Source organism: Mesoplodon bidens, assembly GCF_964165515.1.
Source record: "Mesoplodon bidens genome assembly, chromosome: 6".
Taxonomy (NCBI): Eukaryota; Metazoa; Chordata; class Mammalia; order Artiodactyla; family Ziphiidae; genus Mesoplodon; species Mesoplodon bidens.
Genome location: NC_138162.1, coordinates 80,170,988 through 80,190,571, shown reverse-complemented (window position 1 = coordinate 80,190,571; position 19,584 = coordinate 80,170,988). Strand labels below are relative to the sequence as shown.

Below are 19,584 nucleotides of genomic sequence, written 5' to 3'. Positions count from 1 at the left end.
GTGCAAATATGGGCAACCTTATCTGGAAGATAATTTGGCTACCCCTATTAAATTTTAAATGCACATACCTTTTGGCCCTGTAATTTTACTTCTAGGGATTTATTTTATGCATATTTATTGCCATATTGTTTATAGTAATAAAAATGGAAATAATTCAAAGATTCACCAGTAAGTGACTAATTAAATTATATGTAGACATACAGTGAAAGACTGTGAAGTTATTATGAGTAATGGAATAGCTCTGTTTGGGCTCCTATGGAAAGATACCCAATGGTAGTTTTTATGTCCTTTTCTTAAGTTAAAGCCTATTGTACAACAGTAGAACTGTGTGTTTATGATCACATTTACGTTTTTTTAAATTATGTGTGTGTGTACGTATATGCTTACAAAATATCTTAAAGGACACAGGTGAACAATTATAGCTTCTAGAGAATGAGACTTGAGGTAAGGGAAGTAAGATGAGAACTGACATTTTCCACTAATACCTTTTAAAAACCTCTCAGTGTTGTTTTTTGACAATGACCAATTATAGCTTTTATAAAAGGAGGGAAGGAAGGAAAGGAGGGAGGGAGAGAGAAAAGGAGGGATGGAGGGAGGGAGAGAGAAAAGGAGGGATGGAGAGAGGGAGAGAGGAGGAAGGATGGATGAAGGAAGAAAACTTTTTGGAAGTAGTCAGCCTATCCGTGTTCAGTACTTTCTTCCCACAAGTGTATGTTTATCATTCTTGACCTGTGGGTAAGGAGCCAACACAGCTGTGTTTGACACACCTTGATTTCTCTTGCTCACTGAGTCTGCTGGCAATTCTTTGCTTCATCTAAGACAAAAGGAAAGAGTCAAGTCAGGAGACCTAATGGAAGAGGCTGCTTTAAAGACATGCCATGGAGAATAATATTCTCAACTCATATAAAGGATGTGTATAAAACAATAAGACAGCATAACAGGTTTGAATCTTATATTTGATAGTGGCTGAAATCAGAGTCAAAATTATCTTCCCTGTTTGGAGTTGGTAAATGACAAAATAGCCTAAATTTATTCCCAATCCTTAGCCATAACCAGATAGCCTAGTATAATGGGGCTACTGAAAATGCCCTGCTTCTATACCTCTACCATGAGCACAATTCAGTAGAGCTAAATTGTTCATTTTCCTTTTATTAGGCTCTTGAGCACCCCAAAGTCCAGCTCCCCTCTCCCTGGATCCTACTCCCTGTGATGGAGTAGGCTCACACACCGCTCATTCAACAGCCATTTCATGTTGAGTATTGCCTGTGATGCTCACACTGGAAAAAATGGCTCCCACTATATTCTTGACTCCACTGTACTCTTAAGATGCTTTGTATGGAGCCAAAATACATGTCAAAAGTTCATCAGCTTTTCAAAATATGGCAAGAATGAGAACTCAAAATATCTGTCATCTAAAATAAGTAGTGATCGCTCTCTCTGTTATTTTCCCCTTGATAGTTCTTCTGTTACTCCACCAGTATTTGCTTGTGTGCCTACAATATGCAAAGCACTATAGAGGTGGCAAGATAAATAAGACATAGATGTGCACTTGAAGAACTTAGAGTTTCACAAATAAGTTAACAATAACTAGCTATTGAGCGCTATTCTAAAACTTTACAAGGAATAATTGATTCAGTCCTTACAACGACCCTATGACGTGAGTACCATTATTATTCCCATTGGCCAAAAAGAAAACTGAGGCACAAAGGAGGTCAAGTAATAGCCCCCAAGGTCAGACTGCTAAAAAGTGGCAGACCCAAGAAATCTGCCTGCGTCCATGCCTCAACTGTTGTGCTCTACAGGCTCTCAGTATGCAAAGGGCTGCATTAAACAGCAACAAGTGTCAAATGCCCTTGAGTGATACGAACTACAACAGGAATTCAGACAGAAAGCATTTCTGGATGGAATGTTCATGGGGGCGGTGTAGTCAAGGTATTCTCAGGAAGATTTTGACAGGTGGAATGTGGGCAATGGATTGCAAGCCATGTGTGTGAAAGCTTTCAACATTTAGAAAGGTAGTGCACAGCATGTGGTCTAATTACATTTATTTTACTTTCATTAAATTGTTTTTCTTATCTTCATAAGCAGAATTTCAGCTGCAAATTTAAATAAGGTCTACATGTGAACTAGGCTTAGTTTGTTTTTTAGGAAACACGATCATCAAAATCATGAGGATAGGGGCCTCCCTGGTGGCGCAGTGGTTGAGAGTCCGCCTGCCGATGCAGGGGATACGGGTTCGTGCCCTGGTCTGGGAGGATCCCATATGCCGCGGAGCGGCTGGGCCCGTGAGCCGTGGCCGCTGAGCCTGCGCGTCCGGAGCCTGTGCTCCGCAACGGGAGAGGCCACAGCAGTGAGAGGCCCGCATACCGCAAAAAAAAAAAAAAAAAAAAAAAAAAAAATCATGAGGATAAGAAGATGTTTCATTGTTTCCCTTTTATTGACCCTCCTTAATAGAATGATGTAAAGGTAGAATATAGTGTAATATGATAAATGGAACATTATTGCATATACATAGATATAGATATATAGATGGGGCAGAAGCAGAGCAATTCATACTCATGGGATTCTATATATCTATAACTATATATTATCATTGGTATTATATATATATATATATATATTTTTTTTTTTCACCTAGTTCATTGCCTTCATTTTCCAGATAGGAAAGCCCACTTGGAAAAGGTCAATCAAGTGTCCTACCTAAATTCATACAGTGAATTAACTGGCACAGCTTTTACCTGAACTCACGACTCCGAACTCCTAACTGCTACTCTTTGCTCAGCGTTGTCATTGCCTTAGTTTGGGAGGTACTTCTCTTATTCTGTTTAACAGAGTACCAGGGGAACTCAAATAACAAAAGGTTCTCCAGGCACCTGAGCAAGGAATAAAAGCAGGGCACTTAGGATAGCAACGTATTTGATGCAAAATCCTTAGCCCTTTATTCTCCAGTTTTTCCCCTTGAGACCATTTTCTCCACTGCATCTTGAAGGGTAAGCAAGGAAGTATCAAGAGAATTGGAATCACAATCAACAGACACTGGATGTTCAGACATTTCCATTTTTAGCCGTGCAACAAATCGGCAAAAATCTGGTTGAGCTGCACTAAAATGACATTTAACTTTTGTTCATTAGGACTTGGTAACTGTGGGGGGAAATAGAGAAACTAAAAATACCAGTGTGCTGTTCAGTCTGCAGGAAAGACGCAGCTAAGCCAATTTTGTGCTTGGTTCCTTAAACAAACACTTTTGTGGTAAATTTCCAGGAGGGTTTGTGTCATCAACTCTTTGAGGTTTTGCTCATAATATTTAACAAGCTGTCTAGTTGTTGCACAAAGTGGTGGAGTGGCCTGGGGAGGTGTGTGCTCCCAAGCTGAATTTATGTTCTCAGGAAGGTGCTAATTAGTAACTTTCTGGAAAATGTACAGTAGTTACTCTTGGCTTGTTTTTTTTAATTCATGAGATATTTATTAAAATAACACATTTAGGGAAAAAAATCAATACAATTGTATGCATCATTACTGAAAACTGTATACCATCATACAAAAAAGGATTTTATTTTGGGAAATCGATTCCTAATTTATGGCAAGTTACCGCCCCCCCCCCCGGTTGGGTCTTCGTTGCTGCGTGCAGGCTTTCTCTAGTTGTGGCAAATGGGGGCTACACTTCATTGTGGTGCGTGGGCTTCTCATTGCGGTGGCCTCTCCCGCTGCGGAGCGCGGGCTCTAGGCACGCAGGCTCAGCAGTTATGGAGCATGGGCCTAGCTGCTCCATGGCGTGCAGGATCTTCCCTGACCAGGGATCAAACCCGTGTCCCCTGCGTTGGCAGGCGGATTCCCAACCACTGCGCCACCAGGGAAGTCTGGCAAGTTTTACTTTCAGAAATAAAACCACAAAACAACACAATCTAATTCAATCTTAAAGGCTGGCGTGCTGAGCAAAGAATGTTCTTATTCTTTGCAGGAACTCCTTCTTTACACTGTCAGGTACCAGGACTCTGCCTTTTGGTGTGATTTCAGCCACCAACTCATCAGTAGTAATGTGTTCCAGTCCTTTTTCTTTAATTACCTCTTTACAGTGTGCCTTCAACTGATCCTTCCAGCCACATTCAGTTAATTTAGCTCTTAGCCACTCTTTGAGGCATTCTCTTTCTCCAGTTTCTATCAACTTTTGGTTAATTGCTGCTCTCATCTGCGCATCTTTGTTCATCTTGCTAACCACCATCACCGCGGGCAAGGGCTGTCCCTTCCCAGTGACGAAATGACCCTTGCGCTGACGACTGTTACCTACCACACTCTTCGGCTGCCAGGACCTAGACCCTCCTTGGCTTGTTATTTTGCAAACTATCGATAATCCAGAAGAACCAACCCTTACATTTTGTGCTTCAAGTGATATTGCTTTGTGTTTTCCCCAATGAGTACCTTCTTATGAAAAGGCAGCCCTGCCAAGTTATGGGCACTGAGGAATTACCAAGTGATGTTTTATGAAAAATGGGGCGAGACCCTACTGTGCCTCTCACTAACCAGCTATCCCCTGCCCAACCAACAGCCAACAACTACCACCCCAAGCTGTGGCTGCTCTAGAAGTCGGGCTTGATCCTAGGACACTAGGGCTAGAAGACCTAACTCAAGGAAGGATCTGGGCCCCTCTGTAAATGCTATTTTAGGGAAGGAGCAAAAGGGGCAGAGGCAGATTCTCCTGAGGCCTAGATTTGAAATGAGATCCTGCCTGAGTCATCTAGCCTAAAACTAGCTTGTTAGTAAGATAACAACTCCAGAGACATTATTTACCATTAAATTTCTCTCCCAGTTTGGGATAGAATAGCCAGAATTGGTAGGAAACCTGTTATAATGAAATGTCTTTGACGACTTTTTTTTGGAAGATAGATAGATAGAAAGGTAGATAGATAGATAGACAGACAGATAGAAAGAGGTATATGATAGAGATAATATGTGACAGATAGATATAGATATATATGGTTCTATCTATCTATCTATCTAATTGGTCATTTTCTTGGCCCATGAGAGAAGAGAGGGAAATGTGGGGATCTCTTCAGTAAATAACATGAGCTATGTTGAGTGACACATTGGCATTGGTTTCAATTCCCTTTTAAAAAGAAAAGTTGGGCTTCCCTGGTGGCGCAGTGGTTGAGAGTCCGCCTGCCGATGCAGGGGACATGGGTTCGTGCCCCGGTCCGGGAGGATCCCACATGCCGTGGAGCAGCTGGGCCCGTGAGCCATGGCCGCTGAGCCTGCGTGTCCGGAGCCTGTGCTCCGCAACGGGAGAGGCCACAGCAGTGAGAGGGCCCGCGTACTGCAAAAAAAAAAAAAAAAAAAAAAGAAAAGTTAAGTACATTAGCCTCTGAAGAAGTACTTCTTTTAGGTCAGAAGTAGCTAATTACCAGAGAATAAGACATGTATCTCTAGAAATAAGAAAAAAAAAATGTTTTTAAAGGGAGAGAGGGAGGAATCCAGTATTTATTCAGCCCTGGAAGACATAGTTATTGTTATAATTAGTATAACAAAAACAAACATTTCTTGAGGATTTACTAAGTGTCAAGCATTGTTACAAGCACTTAACATGGATTAACTCATTTAACCCTTTAACCACTAAAACAGTTATCTAGGCTGAAACAGAATAATGAAGGCTATGTCCTCCAGCAAAGGAAATGTTGATTTTAAGGACCCGTTTATCTGAGGGAGCAATGAGACAAGGCATAGCTGGTACAGAGTGCTGTTTGATGCTTTGCATAGGTCTGAATATGCAGTTGGGTTGCCATCACGTGTAAATTTATAAATTGGGAGATTGGTCTGCTTTAATAAAATGTGTATCCAACCATTGGGTTGTAGAAATTTCAAAGATTTTCTTTTTTGACAGGATGCCTGCCATTTTTCTCTCTTGATTCCCACTTGTTTTATTCATTTTGGGGTAGTTGCCAATTAGACCCAATTGGTAAGTATAATTAATGGACAACATGAATTTCCTCTTAAACCCCAACCAAGAAAATTAACCGTAGAAATAGTCATTTCCTTTACAAATTCCTAACACTATCCCTCCCTGTGACTGCTGTTTATCTCTTCTGACATCCAACCACACCAGAGATTAATTACTCCCTATTATTTACCATCTTAATAATACCACATAAGACAGAGAAGAGAGAAATGAGCATTTATTGAGGTCCAAGTATATTCCAGGCACTGTGCTAGCATTTTCATATATACTGTCTCCTTCAATAGTCACAAAAACCCTTCAGAGTAGGAATTATTATCTTCCTTCTTTATAGTAGATGAAATGGCATCTCAGAGTAGCTAAGCCCTTGTTTTATATCCAGTTAGTGGTACAGACAGGTACAAACCTAGGCTGATAAGATTCCAAAACCCTTGCTCTTTTCACCCCACATAAGGAAGCATTCATTATTTCATTCAAAAAGACACTCCACTAAAATTTTGTTACCTTGGAGGGTTTGGGGGTCATTATTTCATTCAACAACTATTTGAACACAAACTCTGTGTCATACACGGGTTGAATATTGGTTCAGCTGGGAATAATCATCAGCAGAACTTTGGGTGGAGGACAGTGGTTAGTGGCAAATGGTAGAGGAATTCACAGGTACGAGATGAGGAGGAAGTAGGACAGGGTGGTGGCATGGGCGGTAGGGGTGAAGACAAACAGAGGAGCTCCTGATCGTGTGCCCATGGCTACAGTCTTTCTTCATGTGACTCGTGGACTTCCCTTTGTCATCCTATGCCTGAGAATATATGAAGGAGGCTGGGAAGGCAAAGGGACGTTCAATTGTCATCACTGGCATCTTTTTGATCATTGCACCATCATCCAGTGCATTGGGGTAACCATGACATGAAGTTTTCCATTATTGAGCTCATAACTGTTCCATGAGATAAATAACAACTCTGTAAGTTAAAGGTCATAGCAGAACTTCATCCAGGGAGCCCTGGAAGTAAGAAACAGTGAATTTATATTCTCAGAGACTGACAGCCCTGGATTCAAATCAAGTGACCTGAAAAGGATGTTAAACTTCCTCTGGGCAGGTTACATGTATATCAGGAACATCTCGTTGTCTTCTTTGGATGCTGTAACGTGTTCAGCCTAATCATTCAGACTTTTTACTACTGGTAGAATCAACCAATCAAGTAGAAGACCATCCAAAATACAAATACCAAATTCATGATCAGTTAACTTTGGACTGTGATAACTTGCCATTTTCCAGATGCTCTCAAGTGAATGTGTTGTTTGAAGTTTTCTCTGCCTTTTAAAGAATTTTCCCTTCAAAGGATAGGTTGTGTGAAGAAGACAGTTACAGTTTAAACATCTGCCCTCTCTTCATTTTATAAAGTGGCTTGACAGAAGTTGGCTGTGACACTGAACTGTTTGCCACGCTTGTTAATGAAAAGTCACCTTGTCAATCAAGAAAATAACAGAGTCAAAAGAATGATATTGAAGGAGTAGAACAAATTTTATTGAAACCTGTTTCTTGGTATTTGCCTGTCTTGTTTATCTGACTTATTTTCCAATTCAAGCTAGGAGCTCTCTCTTTTTTAGGAAGGAACCCCATTCCACATTGGAACTCTCTGTTCAGGGACTGGGACAGTTCCTGTAAACAAATGAGTCTGAAACAGGTAACTGTCCACCATTCTGATAAGACTTAGGTTCTTTTACACGTAGGGAAGAATGCTGATATCTTTCAGATTAGAAAGATTTGGGTTGCAAATGTTTGACTGGCATTTTGGTCTCAGTTGCTGGTCAGAACTAATAGGTTCTTCTGATGGCAACTTTCTTGGTGGGACTCAGACTCTTCCTTGTTTCACTAACTGGAAGACCTTCCATATCTTCTCATTTGTTGTTTTTCTAGCTTTCCTCTCCTTCCTAATGCCTGTGGACCTTATGTCCCACCCATTCCAAGCTACTTGCAGTTTCTCTTAAAGGACATGCCCTGTTCGATGTGTTTTTGTCCCATTTTGACATTTGCTGAAATTCCAGCCTCTCCCAACTCTACTTATTGGCAAAAACCTACACTCTTAAGTCTCAGCTTGAAAATCTTCTTTTTTCTGAAATACTATCAGAAACCATAGACACACACACACATACACACGCTCTTAGGCTCAGTTATTCACCACATAACCCCCGTTCCCACAGCACTCTGTATAAACCTGTGTTGTAGCATTGCCTCTTTTGTAGAGTGGTTGTCTGCCTGCGCCTCCTCCCCATCACCTGTAGATTGTGAGCTCCATGTGAGCAGAGCCTGAGTCATACCCACTTTTGTCATCCTGCAAATCTAGCACAGCACCTGGCACATGCAAGTAGGTAGGTGCTCAATAAAGTTTTATTGTAAACATCAATATTTGGTTTTCTGGCCTTATTTTTAACTCTCGTTTCCAACCTGATGTAAAAATGTAATAGAAGAGCTTAGAAACTAAAAGCTATATAGAAAGGACACATAATAAAACAATAATACATAGATTCAGGGAGGATAAATAAATAGGAACGTGTACAGGCAAAGACCGTCAGGCATACTTCCAACTGTCATGGGCATAAAAACGTTTATTCTGGAAATTTGACTGCATTTCTGTTGACTTGTGCTTGTTGTCAAATCATTTCTATCTTGTGGATTTAGAGAGTCTAGGATATACATTTTTGTAGCAGCCAATGCCATCATGGCTTCATTATTTCCATTTACACAGAAAAAGAAATAAGTATTGATTTTTCTGCACTTATCTAAAGTGATAATTGCCCGTGGCTGCTTTTCAGTCTAGATTAGGATCAACCATTCAGTAGAAATGCATAGCTAACTTTAGAAAGTTAGACAAACATAAAATAGATGGGAAAACTTGTGCTGACTGAGTACTTTTCTGCTATAATCAACAATTTTACAGTAGGTTATATTTGGAGACGATAAGGTATCTCATTCTCTAGGGATCTTTTAAAATAGCGGGCTGAGATTTTAATTCACTGGAGATGGGTCAGGCCAGGGCAATTGTCATAGGGCCCTTCAAAGCCCCTTCCCAGGATTTAAAATAATTTGCCCATCCTTTGAAAATACTGTTTGGATCATTTCAAGCCATTTAAACTACTGGATGTAAGCCTATATTTCATATACGCTAGGAAAATGACTAGAAGTCGTTCTCCCAAAATGTCAGTAATAAAGTTGTCATAAGTTTTAACAGAATAAAAATCTTTTAACTTGAACCCGCAGCTTAAGATCATTAAGCCCTGAGAAATAGGAGAAAAATAGAGATGTTATGCCCTAATACTGGCCAAATAAGCATGCAGGGGTTTTTTTGTTGTTGTTTTTTTTTTTTTTTTTTTTTTTGGCATCCATCACTGAAGCAACAAGCGCTCTTACCCTTACTGAACAGGCTGTCCCTGTTCTGCAAGGAGGCCAGATTTCACAAGCCTCGCAGAGTCCCACATGCTGCAACCCTGCAGGCAAACACTCAAGTCCTAAATCCCAGGCAGAGGAATCAACAGTTCTTGTTGGCTAACGAGCCTTGACGTCTCTGGGTCCACGTGGGGTTTTGTGGACAATTCCTGGCGGAACGAGGCAGGGTGGAAAAACAGGTGCACCTTTGCTAAAACAGAGGACTGAGGATTGAAGAGTCAGCTTTTCTGGTCATCAGAAAGATCTGAGCTGAACCCTTCCTCATTAGCAGCATTTCGTCCACCCAAAGGGAGAACACAGGAAGTGCATATTGACTCTGGTTCACATCAGAATTTATTATGAAATCATGGTGGAGTTTGGGGAGAAGTGAAAAGTTCATTACACCTTGTATTTCCATTTTTCTATCCTGTTTTCTTGGTTTGAGTGGGGCAGGGTTTGTTTTGTTCCATTGATTTATTTATTTCCATTATTCAAGTAATAAGAACCGTTGTTATGAGTATGAATTACTGTTCATAAACTTAGGTATGTAGGAAATGTCACATAATAACAGTTTTCCTTAATTCAAATAAATCCAATTCCAAGCCCCCTTTCCATCTAGTTTTGGTAAATTCAATCTTTATCTATTAGGTCGGTCTCTCTCTCTCTCTCTTTCTCCCTTCCTCCCCCTCCCTCCTTCCCTCTCCCTCCCTCTCTCTTTCATTCTTCTTCTCTCCCTCTTCCTCTCCTCTCTCCCCATATTCCTCTCTCCTCTACCCTTGTCCTCTCCCCTCCTCCCTCCTTCGCTCCCTCCCTCCCCCCTCTCTTCCCCTCTCTCTCTCTCTCTCTCTCTCCACCCCCTTCCTCTCCTCTCCTGCCACCTCTCTCCCTCTTTCCTCTCCTCTCTTCTCTCCCCTCCCCACTGTCCTCTCTCTCTCCCTACCCGCCTCTCTCATGCTTATGGTGTACCTGGAAAATTGAATAAGAGCCTTTTAACCTCCCTCAGCCAAGGTGACCACTGATAAAAAAAACTGCCCAAGCCTGCTTGGTCCCTCCAGGGTGGAAGGCTCTGGTGCTGCCTGGCCAAGTAAAGCCAACAGTATCTTTGCTGCAGCTGGCATCCCTGTGCCCAGGGCTCTGCAGCCCCGACTCAGCACCCCAAAGTGCACTTCACAGCAGCCCCCTCAGACCAGATGCCTGTGCTAATCCCACCCTTAAGGAGTTTACATTTGAGTGGAAGGAGACAGAGAACAAACAAGTGAAATACATAGTGTATTGCATAGTGATAAGTGCTGGGGAGAGAGAAAAAGCAAAGAAGGCAGAAAGGCAAGCAGGGAAGGGGCTGCAATTTTCAGTAGAGTAGGGGGAGGACTCCCTGAAAAGGGGACATCTGAGTAAAGACTTGGAGGAAATGAGGGAGCAAGTTGTGTGATGTTTTGGAGACCATTTCCAGCAGAGGAAACAACATTAAAAAGGCACTGAGGTGGGAATGTGGGCAGCATGTTTGAGGAGCATCAGGAGGCCTGTGTGACCACGTGGGAGGAAGAGTAGGAGAGGAGTGGGGAGGAGGCCAAAGAGGAAACAAGGGCCAGGGCCAGGGAGGATTGTAAGACCTCTGACTTTCACGTTCACTCTGTGGGATATGGGAGCTTGTGGAGTTTTGAGCAAAGGAATGAGTGGTCTTGTATGTTTCAATAGACTCGCTGTACCTGCTGAGTTGAGAGTCGTCCAAACTGGGAGCAGGAATGAAAACAGAGATGCCAGTCAAGAGAAAATGGCACCAATCCAGGCAAAAGCTGATGGTGACTAGACTAGGGGTGGTAGCAGTTGAGGAGGTGAGAAGTAGTCATATGTGAACTATGATATGAAGGTAGCCCAGGCAAGATTTACCATCAAATTGGATATGGGGTATGGTTCCAGATTTTGGAGGCTGATCAGTAGAAGAATGGAGTTTCCATTTTCCAGTCTGGAGAAGACTGTGGGGATGGGGATGGCAGGGATGAGACCATATCAGGAGCTTAGCTTCGGACATGTCAGATTTGAGAGGCCTCATAGCATGTGTGGAGATGTCAAGAGGGGCATGGTTATGTGAGGCTGAAGTTCAATGGAGATATTTGGCCTCAAATTATAAATATGGAAGATGTCTGTGTGTCGACAGTATATGAAACCATGTGAGTGGATGAGATCACCAAGGTAGCGTGTGAGGAGAGGACAGGACAGGAGAGGACCAAGAACTGAGCTTCGAGACAGTCCTTCTATCAGAGGAGAGACCAGCAAAGGAGATAAAGAAGGAGCAGCTAGTGAAGTGAGAGGGAAACCAGAGGAGAATGCTCTCTGGAAGCCAAGCAAAGAACATATTTCCAAGAGGAAGGAATAGCCAACTGTGTCAAATGCTGTTGATGGGACAAGTAAGGAGAGACCCTGGAACTGACCATCAGGGATGTTGCGAGTCCTTTCTGCCTGTCCCAGGAGTTGGATAATTTCCTCTCCATCTCATCCGCTTCCACCTCTCCCCATCAAATACATTTGTCTTTGTCTTCCTCCTATTCAGGGCCTCAGCGAGCTTAGTTCTTTAACAAAAACCATCATGAGAGCTTATCTTCAGGCCACCAGCGTAAACCTCCCGTGAGAAAAGACAACCCAGTGGGCCCTTTTGGAAATAAGGAGAAGAAAAAACAAATTTAAAACGAAATATGAATTAACTGATAATCAATGATCCTGCTACACAGGAAGATATTACTGACTTTTAGGCAAAGTACCAAGTAGAGAGTAAATTAAATTTACGTAATTTCCAGCAGTGCAGCGAAACCCCTGTTGAATTAGGATGAAGTGGTGAGCCATTGGTTTTTAAATGGCTGTAGGGGTTGAATTGCAAGAAGGGTGCATATCTTCTAGTACGGTTAATAGTTGACCCATCACGTGCAGCTAAAACAGGTGTCAGGGCTTGGCTGGCACAGGTTTCCAGCTTGGTTGGTTTCTCATTGACCATAGGCATACTTAGACTCAACATACTAACAGATGTTGCAATATGTGAATCATATTTATCACATTGGTTAGACTCAGAGGTTGGCAAACTATGGCCTGTGGGCCAAATCCAGTGCGTTATTCACCTTTGTAAATAAAGCTTTATTGGAATATAGCCGTTTCCACGCTCCATCTTCCATGCAATGTCTCTGGCTGCGTTCATGCTACAGTGGCAGAGTTGAGAACTTGCAGCAGAGATCATCTAGCCTGCAAAGCTGAAGATATTTACTATCTGGCCTCTTACAGAAAAAGTTTGCTGACTCCTAGTCAGACTTCAATAGACTATTAGAAATATAACAGGGACATTTCAGTCCTACTCCATGGGCTTTCATCTTAATTTATTCCAGGGGGCACGTCTTAGATTTCACTTCTTTTCACAGGTGAAAAGTCTCCACTCCCTACAGCTTTATGCTAGGGCATTGGTTCTCAGAGTGTGGTCCGTGGACCAGCAACAATAGCATCATCCGGGAACTTGTTAGAAATGCACATTCTCAAGTCCCATTCTAGACCTACTGATCAGAAGCTCTGAGGCTGGGGCCCAACAGTGTGTATTTTAGCTGATCCTCCAGGTGATTCTGGAGCATGCTAGGCTTCAGAGCCATCCTACTAGAGCACACACTGGTAAGAAGAGCTGAGAACTGGAAATGGGCATTTCCACACACCTCTTCTTGTGATAATTTTCAATGCACAAACTAGTTCTTTGCACATTAGAATCAGGATTTTAAGAGCAGTCCTTAGAGTGCCACACTCTTCTATGTAACATTAGGATAACCCATTTACTAGAATGATAGTATTAGCACTGATTACTGATGTCAAGTGACTCTTGGTGGCAGCAGTAGGAATAACTCAAGTGGCTGTTTCACACCAACTCAACAGAGTAGGGTAATGAGGTTAACCACCCCCATGCCCCTGGGCCTTGACTGTCTCTGATTCCTCCTCACAACACTCCAGTGTGCTTAAGTGATAGAATGTAATGAGACATTTATTTATAAGAGAGAAAAGTAGAAGTTATTTATATCCAACTCCATCAAGGATATGCTAGAACACGAGAAAAACTTTAAATTGATCTTTTCCCCCTACAGGATTTATGCAGGTGCTGTTGTATTGTTGTTGCTATTTTCCTTTGCTTAATGATCTAATCCTTCCCTGGTGCTTCATCCCTCTGTGTGGCTAGAGGAAGAAATATCTCTGATAACAAACAGCTGTGATTTATTTAGATGGAGCTAGAAACTGGATCTCAAGAATCAGGGAGGGGCAACAAGTGAGTCTTAGCCTTTTTAAGCCAGGAAGAGGTGAACAAAGGAACAGTGAACAAACTCAGGCCCCTTTCTAAATATACAGAATTGGCATCTATTTTTAAAAATCTGCTAGAAACAAGTTTGAGATGCTAGAGTGATCATATGTACAGGTTTGTCCAAAACTAAATAATTCTGGTTTATATTGATCCTTGTCATCCCAGAGTAATTATTAATGACCTCTTCACTTGCAAGAATGTCCTGGTTTTTGTATGATAAATCACCTGGTCACCCTAGTGAGAGACAGGCGAGTAGATTGCAGGGTGCAGGCTCTGAATTTCCTAATAGGTCTCTGAAACCCTGTTCAGATATGTGATTTACTCTCAGTGCCTCAATTTATTTAACTGTAAAATGGGGATGATAATATCTCTATCATAGGGTTGGTGAGCAGATTAAGTGAGCATATACAACTTGCCTGGCTGAGTGCCCAGCACCTGGTGGGTGCTTCGTAGCCGCTACTTTCCCTACAGGAATAGGAAACTGCCTTCAGTCAGTTGGCCGAGTGGACTTCACTACATGAAATCATTCACTGCAACCCAGGAATTCATAAGCCCCCTTGTTTGGGTTCCATTTTTAATAAGCTTTTTTAAAATCTGTGGCAATTGTTGTTTCCTTTTAAGGAGCTGTAAAGACATTAAGAAAAAATTGTCTTTCAGAAAAGGCCGTATTTGCATCTAAAAAATAAGATCACGTTAACAAACTTGAACCAGAGGTTCAGGTCTGTTAGATGCTGCTGCAAAATGAACACCAGCAACAGAAGTGACTGCATTGTAACTCATGGTGTTGGAGCTTGAGGAAGTCCAGTAAATTATAACTCACTCTTGACAGGACAAGATTCAAACTGACCGAGAGTTGAACACTGGAGTTAGGCAGATGGAGATCAAAATATCACTTCTATTAATGATGAAGTAGTTGAAGATAATGACTTATTGTGAGGGCCAAATGGGTTTGCCTGCTTACCTCAGCCCTCAGACAGCCAACCAGAGGAGAAATTTGGGTCTACAGAAACAGTTTTACTAACATCACTGACTGGCACTGGTCCATAGAGGAAGATGAGAAAAGATGCTAAATCCTCCTCACTGAGAGACTTTTAGTAGACTAGTCCTATTCAATCAAGAAACATGGACATTAGCCACCACCAACCAGGTTACTCAACTCTATATATAGAGACAAGAGAAGGACAAGGGGCTAGATGTGTCACATTAATGGAGCCCTCCACATGGAAACTTGACACCAGAGGAAAGAAGGTTTCCCATGACATTGTCATCATATTTCTCACTGAGGATTTAGTAACAGTGAAAATTTGATCAGATTGGACACATTATCTTTTGGAAAAGATGCCAGATAATCAAATAAAAATGTATCGCTTTTCCCAACTGCTGGGCAGAAATTGGATCAAATACCATTACTAGCTCCCAAATAATCAGCACCCTTCCTTTGTCTCATACATGATAATGGCAGTCAGTTATTTTAATAACTTCAGTAACCTTTGTGGTGAATGAAGGTCACTCCTGGCCTACAGCAAGTTAGCTACTAAAACATATCCATCACCTCAGAGAGAACAGAATTAGGTTTCTACTTCAGTCATGTAGTTCCCTGTTTATTTCAACTGGAGGAAATAATAGCTTTCACGGACAGCCTTCCAGCAAGGGGAAGAGTGTAAACCTTTGTTCGCGTCTTTCTTTCCAGTGTCCAGGACACGTTGTCACTGCAGCTGGGTCCAATTCTGAGAAATAATAAGGCTTCAATTTAAAAGTACAAGACAGCTGAACTGAAATTGGCTATTCAAGTTCCTAAGAATCTGGACTCTTGCAGACTTAATCCAGATGGACAAGGCAATGTGTGAGCACCCACCCAGGTCATTCAGCGTGTTCTTTTCTTGGTCTCTGACCACCACTAAGACCAGTAGTGAAGGCCTGTAAAAGGACACCAGGAACCACTTAAATGGCTGTCATCTCCACTTTCAGTAGTTTGCATCAGTAGTATTGAGGTATGATACTTAGTCCCCTTATAACAACCCATCTATTCATGTTGTTTCAGCTGTGCTAGTCCCAAGGTATAGACCCTAGGCATTGTACCTTCTAATTTTACTTCACAAGCATTTATTTGAACTACCTTCTAAGTATGAGGCACTATGGAAACCAGAATGTTGTCTAAGAGGGGTGTGGGTGTTTCTGTCCCAAAGAGTTTACAATGTAGTGGATGAAACTTTCATTAAAGCAAGGCAGAATTTAAAAACTGCCAAAGGATATGTAGAAAAATAAGTAAACAAATAATGGGACTACAAAGGAATGAATAATTAATACTGCCTGAGGGAGTTAGGAAGGGCCTCAGGAATTAGTAACATTTGAACTGGACTTTGCAGATTGAGTTAGGGTTTCTGAGGGGCTGCAATAAATAGCACCTCTTTTCCTCTTCCAAGTTCTAAACACTTCGAGAAATGAAAGAAGTAGTTCATGGGACTCAGAATATCATTTTTAGTTGGGGGACAAGTTAGCAGACATGGCTTTTAGACTGTTGACCAAGTGGGATTATTGACTCCCCAGAATTAGGCAGAATTCCACAGTAAGCCTTCATTCCCTACCCCACCGCATACACCCGCCGGGATAGGGCCCTGGAGGAGTTGGGAGATGTCAGGCTTCCTGCAGGCAGGAAGATGCCAAGAGAAAGAAGAGCGAGACTGAGTGGGCAAATCAGTTATTCTTCTCAAATCTACCAAGGAGTAAAAGCATAGAAAACCCAAGGATCTGCTTAGGAAAAATTCCTCCTCATGAAACCAAGAGTAGGGAAAGATACTCCTCTCTGAAAATCAGGATGGCTAAAGGGAAATTTAAAAATAGTCCTAGATGGAGGATAAGGAAGATAGTCTGGATGAGACTAGAATCAGAATGAACAGAAAGTTCTGGCGAGAGAGATGAGGCTGTGAATAAAGGTTGGGTCCAGAATATAGGGAGCCTTGTCTGTCATGCAAAATTATTTGGGCTTTTATCTATAAGCAATGGGAACCCACTAAATATTGTTACAGAGGACTGTATTTACAGATGATAACTAGCAGTTATATGATGATTGTTGTAGAGGCAGAGAAATCAGTTAGGAAGCAATCTCAGTAGTCCACAGGAAAACCAGTGAGCGTAGAAACTGGGCATTTGGCATCATTCCTGATTTCAGGAGAATTTAAATCAGATCTAAGTGCCCTGGATCTCAGGTCAGTTGATTAAGGGAAAATTGCTTATGTCATAAAACATTTGAAAATTTCTATAGAAATAATTACATTGTCATATAACCTATGAGCAATCAGGATATACTTGAGGTGATTCAGTATCCTGCCTTCCTTCTGTACCCCAGATTTTAGTGAACAACTACTACATGTAGAACACTCTATGATATGCTGGGAATACAAAGATAAACCTACCTACAGAGAAAAGAGATGTCCAAACATGTAATTTAATGAGAGAAAACTTCAAGAGATATGTAAGGTACTATGAGAATTTTTTCCTTGATATCATAGTAGTTGATTGACAAATTTATAAAGTATATTCATTGGCATGGGCTTTTAAGAAAAGTACATGCTATAAGAACACAAAAGTGAGAGTAGTTAATTCTGCCTGGTGGGGGTGAAAGGGAGGGGCCTAAGGAAGACTTGTCTTTGAGCCTGGGAACTGCAGGATGCATATAAGTTCTCCAGAAAGAGTAAGTCAAAAAGAACGTGCCTTAAAGAGAGAATAGAACTTTTCGCATTTGGTGCAGGGAGAAGTAATAGCAATCTCCTTCAAATGACGCAGAGATTTTTTTTTTTAATTATTTTGGAAGGGCAAATTAATATACAATTTTGCCATTACCAGCAACATTTCCCTCTCTCTTACCATTTACCTCTCCTACCCAGCCATGCCCTGCGCTGTGGACTAGGTCTTTCCAAGTCATAATTCCCCTGGCTGCTCTGCTGCTTACTAATTCTGCCAAGAAGCCAAATGATCTTGTACGAGCTGTGGACCTAGATCCTGGCACATTTATAGGGGAGTGTGGGCAAGGAATTATAAAGTAAAATGAGTTAGAATCACTTTGATTACCTTACATTTGAGAAGGCAAGGATGCCTTTTGATGTGGGTTTTGAACAGAGCAGAAACTAAGAAGACTGTAGCTTTGTTTGAGCGAGTTTTCTTGTAGACTTAGATCAATTACATTAAAACATTCAGCCTGCAAACAATGGCCCCAAAGAAAAAAACGCTGGCTCTTTCCTTTTATGAGAGTAATACTTGCCTTACAGCCCATGGAATTGTCCATTCCCTTTCTTGAAACGATTCACCTGGAATGTTGCTTGGATGTCCTGGAAACGTACAGACGTTAACAGCAGAACATTTTAATCAGAGCTGTCTGGCCATGAGGGAATAACTGTTTTCCATTGATTAAGTCAAAAGCTAAGTTTGTTTACTAGCACGTAATATACTTGGAGTCAACTTATGAGTTTTGTTATTTGGCATTTACATCTTTGTCCAGCCCACAGAATTCAAAAGACTTAAGCTGATTGAAGCACTGAGGAGAGGCCCCTTGGTAGAAGACATCTGGGGAGTGACAAAAAGATTACCTACCCCAAAGCAGAAAGTTTTAGTGTTTTGGATAGGAGATAAAGGAATTTGCCTTCCTAAGCATATTACTGGTCTGCATGAGAGAATATTCAAACTTTGGAAAAGTGTGTTTCAAATTATTTATTTGTCGGAGCATACTTTTGGTTTAAATCCATAAAATGCATTTGTCGTCATGAATCATTTATACAGTTAAAATAGAAACCTTTTACAAACCTAATAAATATATATAAGAATCTTTATATTTGTTTAACCATATAGTTCTCAGTAAGTGCCAGACTCTGTTCTAAGTACTTGACAAATAACTCATTACTCAAAACAGTGCTGTGAATTGTGTGCCAACTCTGTGTATTAGACACTGTGTAGAATTCTAAAATATATTGTTGGTTTATCAATTCATATCAAGATGTATTTATGCCTTTCTAGGATGTGCATAGTTCCAGCTACCATGTTAGTAGTACAAGGTCTAGACATGCTATCAAAGTTTACAGTAGCAAGGAGGTAAAGTAGACTAGAGTGACCCATGCTGAGTTAGAAAGTGGGGGTCAATGGGAAGCAGCAGACAAATGAAGGTAGAGGCAGTCATGGAACTGGGAATCAGAGTCAGAGATCAGGACAGGACAGGTTCAGCCCAGTTCCAGCCAGGCAGCCCATGATCTAAAGAAAAGAGTCATCATCTGAGTGAGACAGGTCCAGGCTTCCAGAGTATAGGGCAGAGATGGTCGTGGTGTTGCATGAAGAAGTGCTTCCAGAAAAGTCCACTGAAATCAAGGCAAAACCCCAGTCTTGGGGCCCACATTGCCAGGGAGGGAGCAAGCAAATGTCCCAGCCTGGCTGGCTTGTAGAAGAGGGTGCCACTCTCCAGGAGCCAAGGGTATTCAGAGAGGACGGATTGCTCTCTCTGCTCTTGGGCTTAGAGCTCTCTGAAGACCATCTGAATCCCTTCCACTGTCTGAGTGAAGCTCCTTGATCGACCCCATGAGTGAGTCCTCTTCTCTTTGAGAGAAGCAGAGCGGCTCACCATGACTGGTAACCAGGTTTCCCACATGAGCATCAGTTAAGCTCCAAAATGAAGGCCTGCCTGACACTGTGTAGATGGTAGGCTTACACCCAGTTTAGAACTGAATATTGCCTCTTAAAGCCCTACCTCAGGGCTTCCCTGGTGGTGCAGTGGTTAAGAATCCGCCTGCCAATGCAGGGGACACGGGTTCGACTCCCGGTCCCGGAAGATCCCACATGCTGCGGAGCAACTAAGCCCATGTACCACAACTACTGACCCTGCGCTCCAGAGCCCGTGCTCTGCAACAAGAGAAGCCACCA

General features: G+C 41.8%; 2 protein-coding genes across 22 annotated transcripts in view; one reads left to right on the top strand and one right to left on the bottom strand.

The window, feature by feature from the left end:
• The window catches only part of TRPM3 (transient receptor potential cation channel subfamily M member 3), a gene marked incomplete at its 5' end in the record, with an annotated part of 811,488 nt that overhangs the window by 602,932 nt on the left and 188,972 nt on the right, over positions 1–19,584 (top strand). For 6 of the 21 annotated variants that reach the window (XM_081236461.1, XM_081236462.1, XM_081236452.1 and 3 more), the window contains one exon: positions 5,873–5,947. The exons of the other annotated variants lie outside the window; for them this stretch is intronic. In XM_081236461.1, coding sequence (XP_081092587.1) covers positions 5,873–5,947 — 75 coding nt within the window. The remainder of the gene's footprint in view (positions 1–5,872; positions 5,948–19,584) is intronic. 21 annotated transcript variants of the gene reach the window in all.
• On the bottom strand, positions 3,865–4,348 carry LOC308618512 (transcription and mRNA export factor ENY2-like). The gene has a single exon (XM_081236471.1). The coding sequence runs from the start codon at positions 4,217–4,219 to the stop codon at positions 3,914–3,916; it is 306 nt and encodes a 101-aa protein (XP_081092597.1). The 5' UTR covers positions 4,220–4,348; the 3' UTR covers positions 3,865–3,913.

Bases quoted from the DNA above. Each gene is read 5' to 3' on its own strand.
- LOC308618512 (XM_081236471.1), bottom strand. From the start codon at position 4,219: ATGGTGGTTAGCAAGATGAACAAAGATGCGCAGATGAGAGCAGCAATT.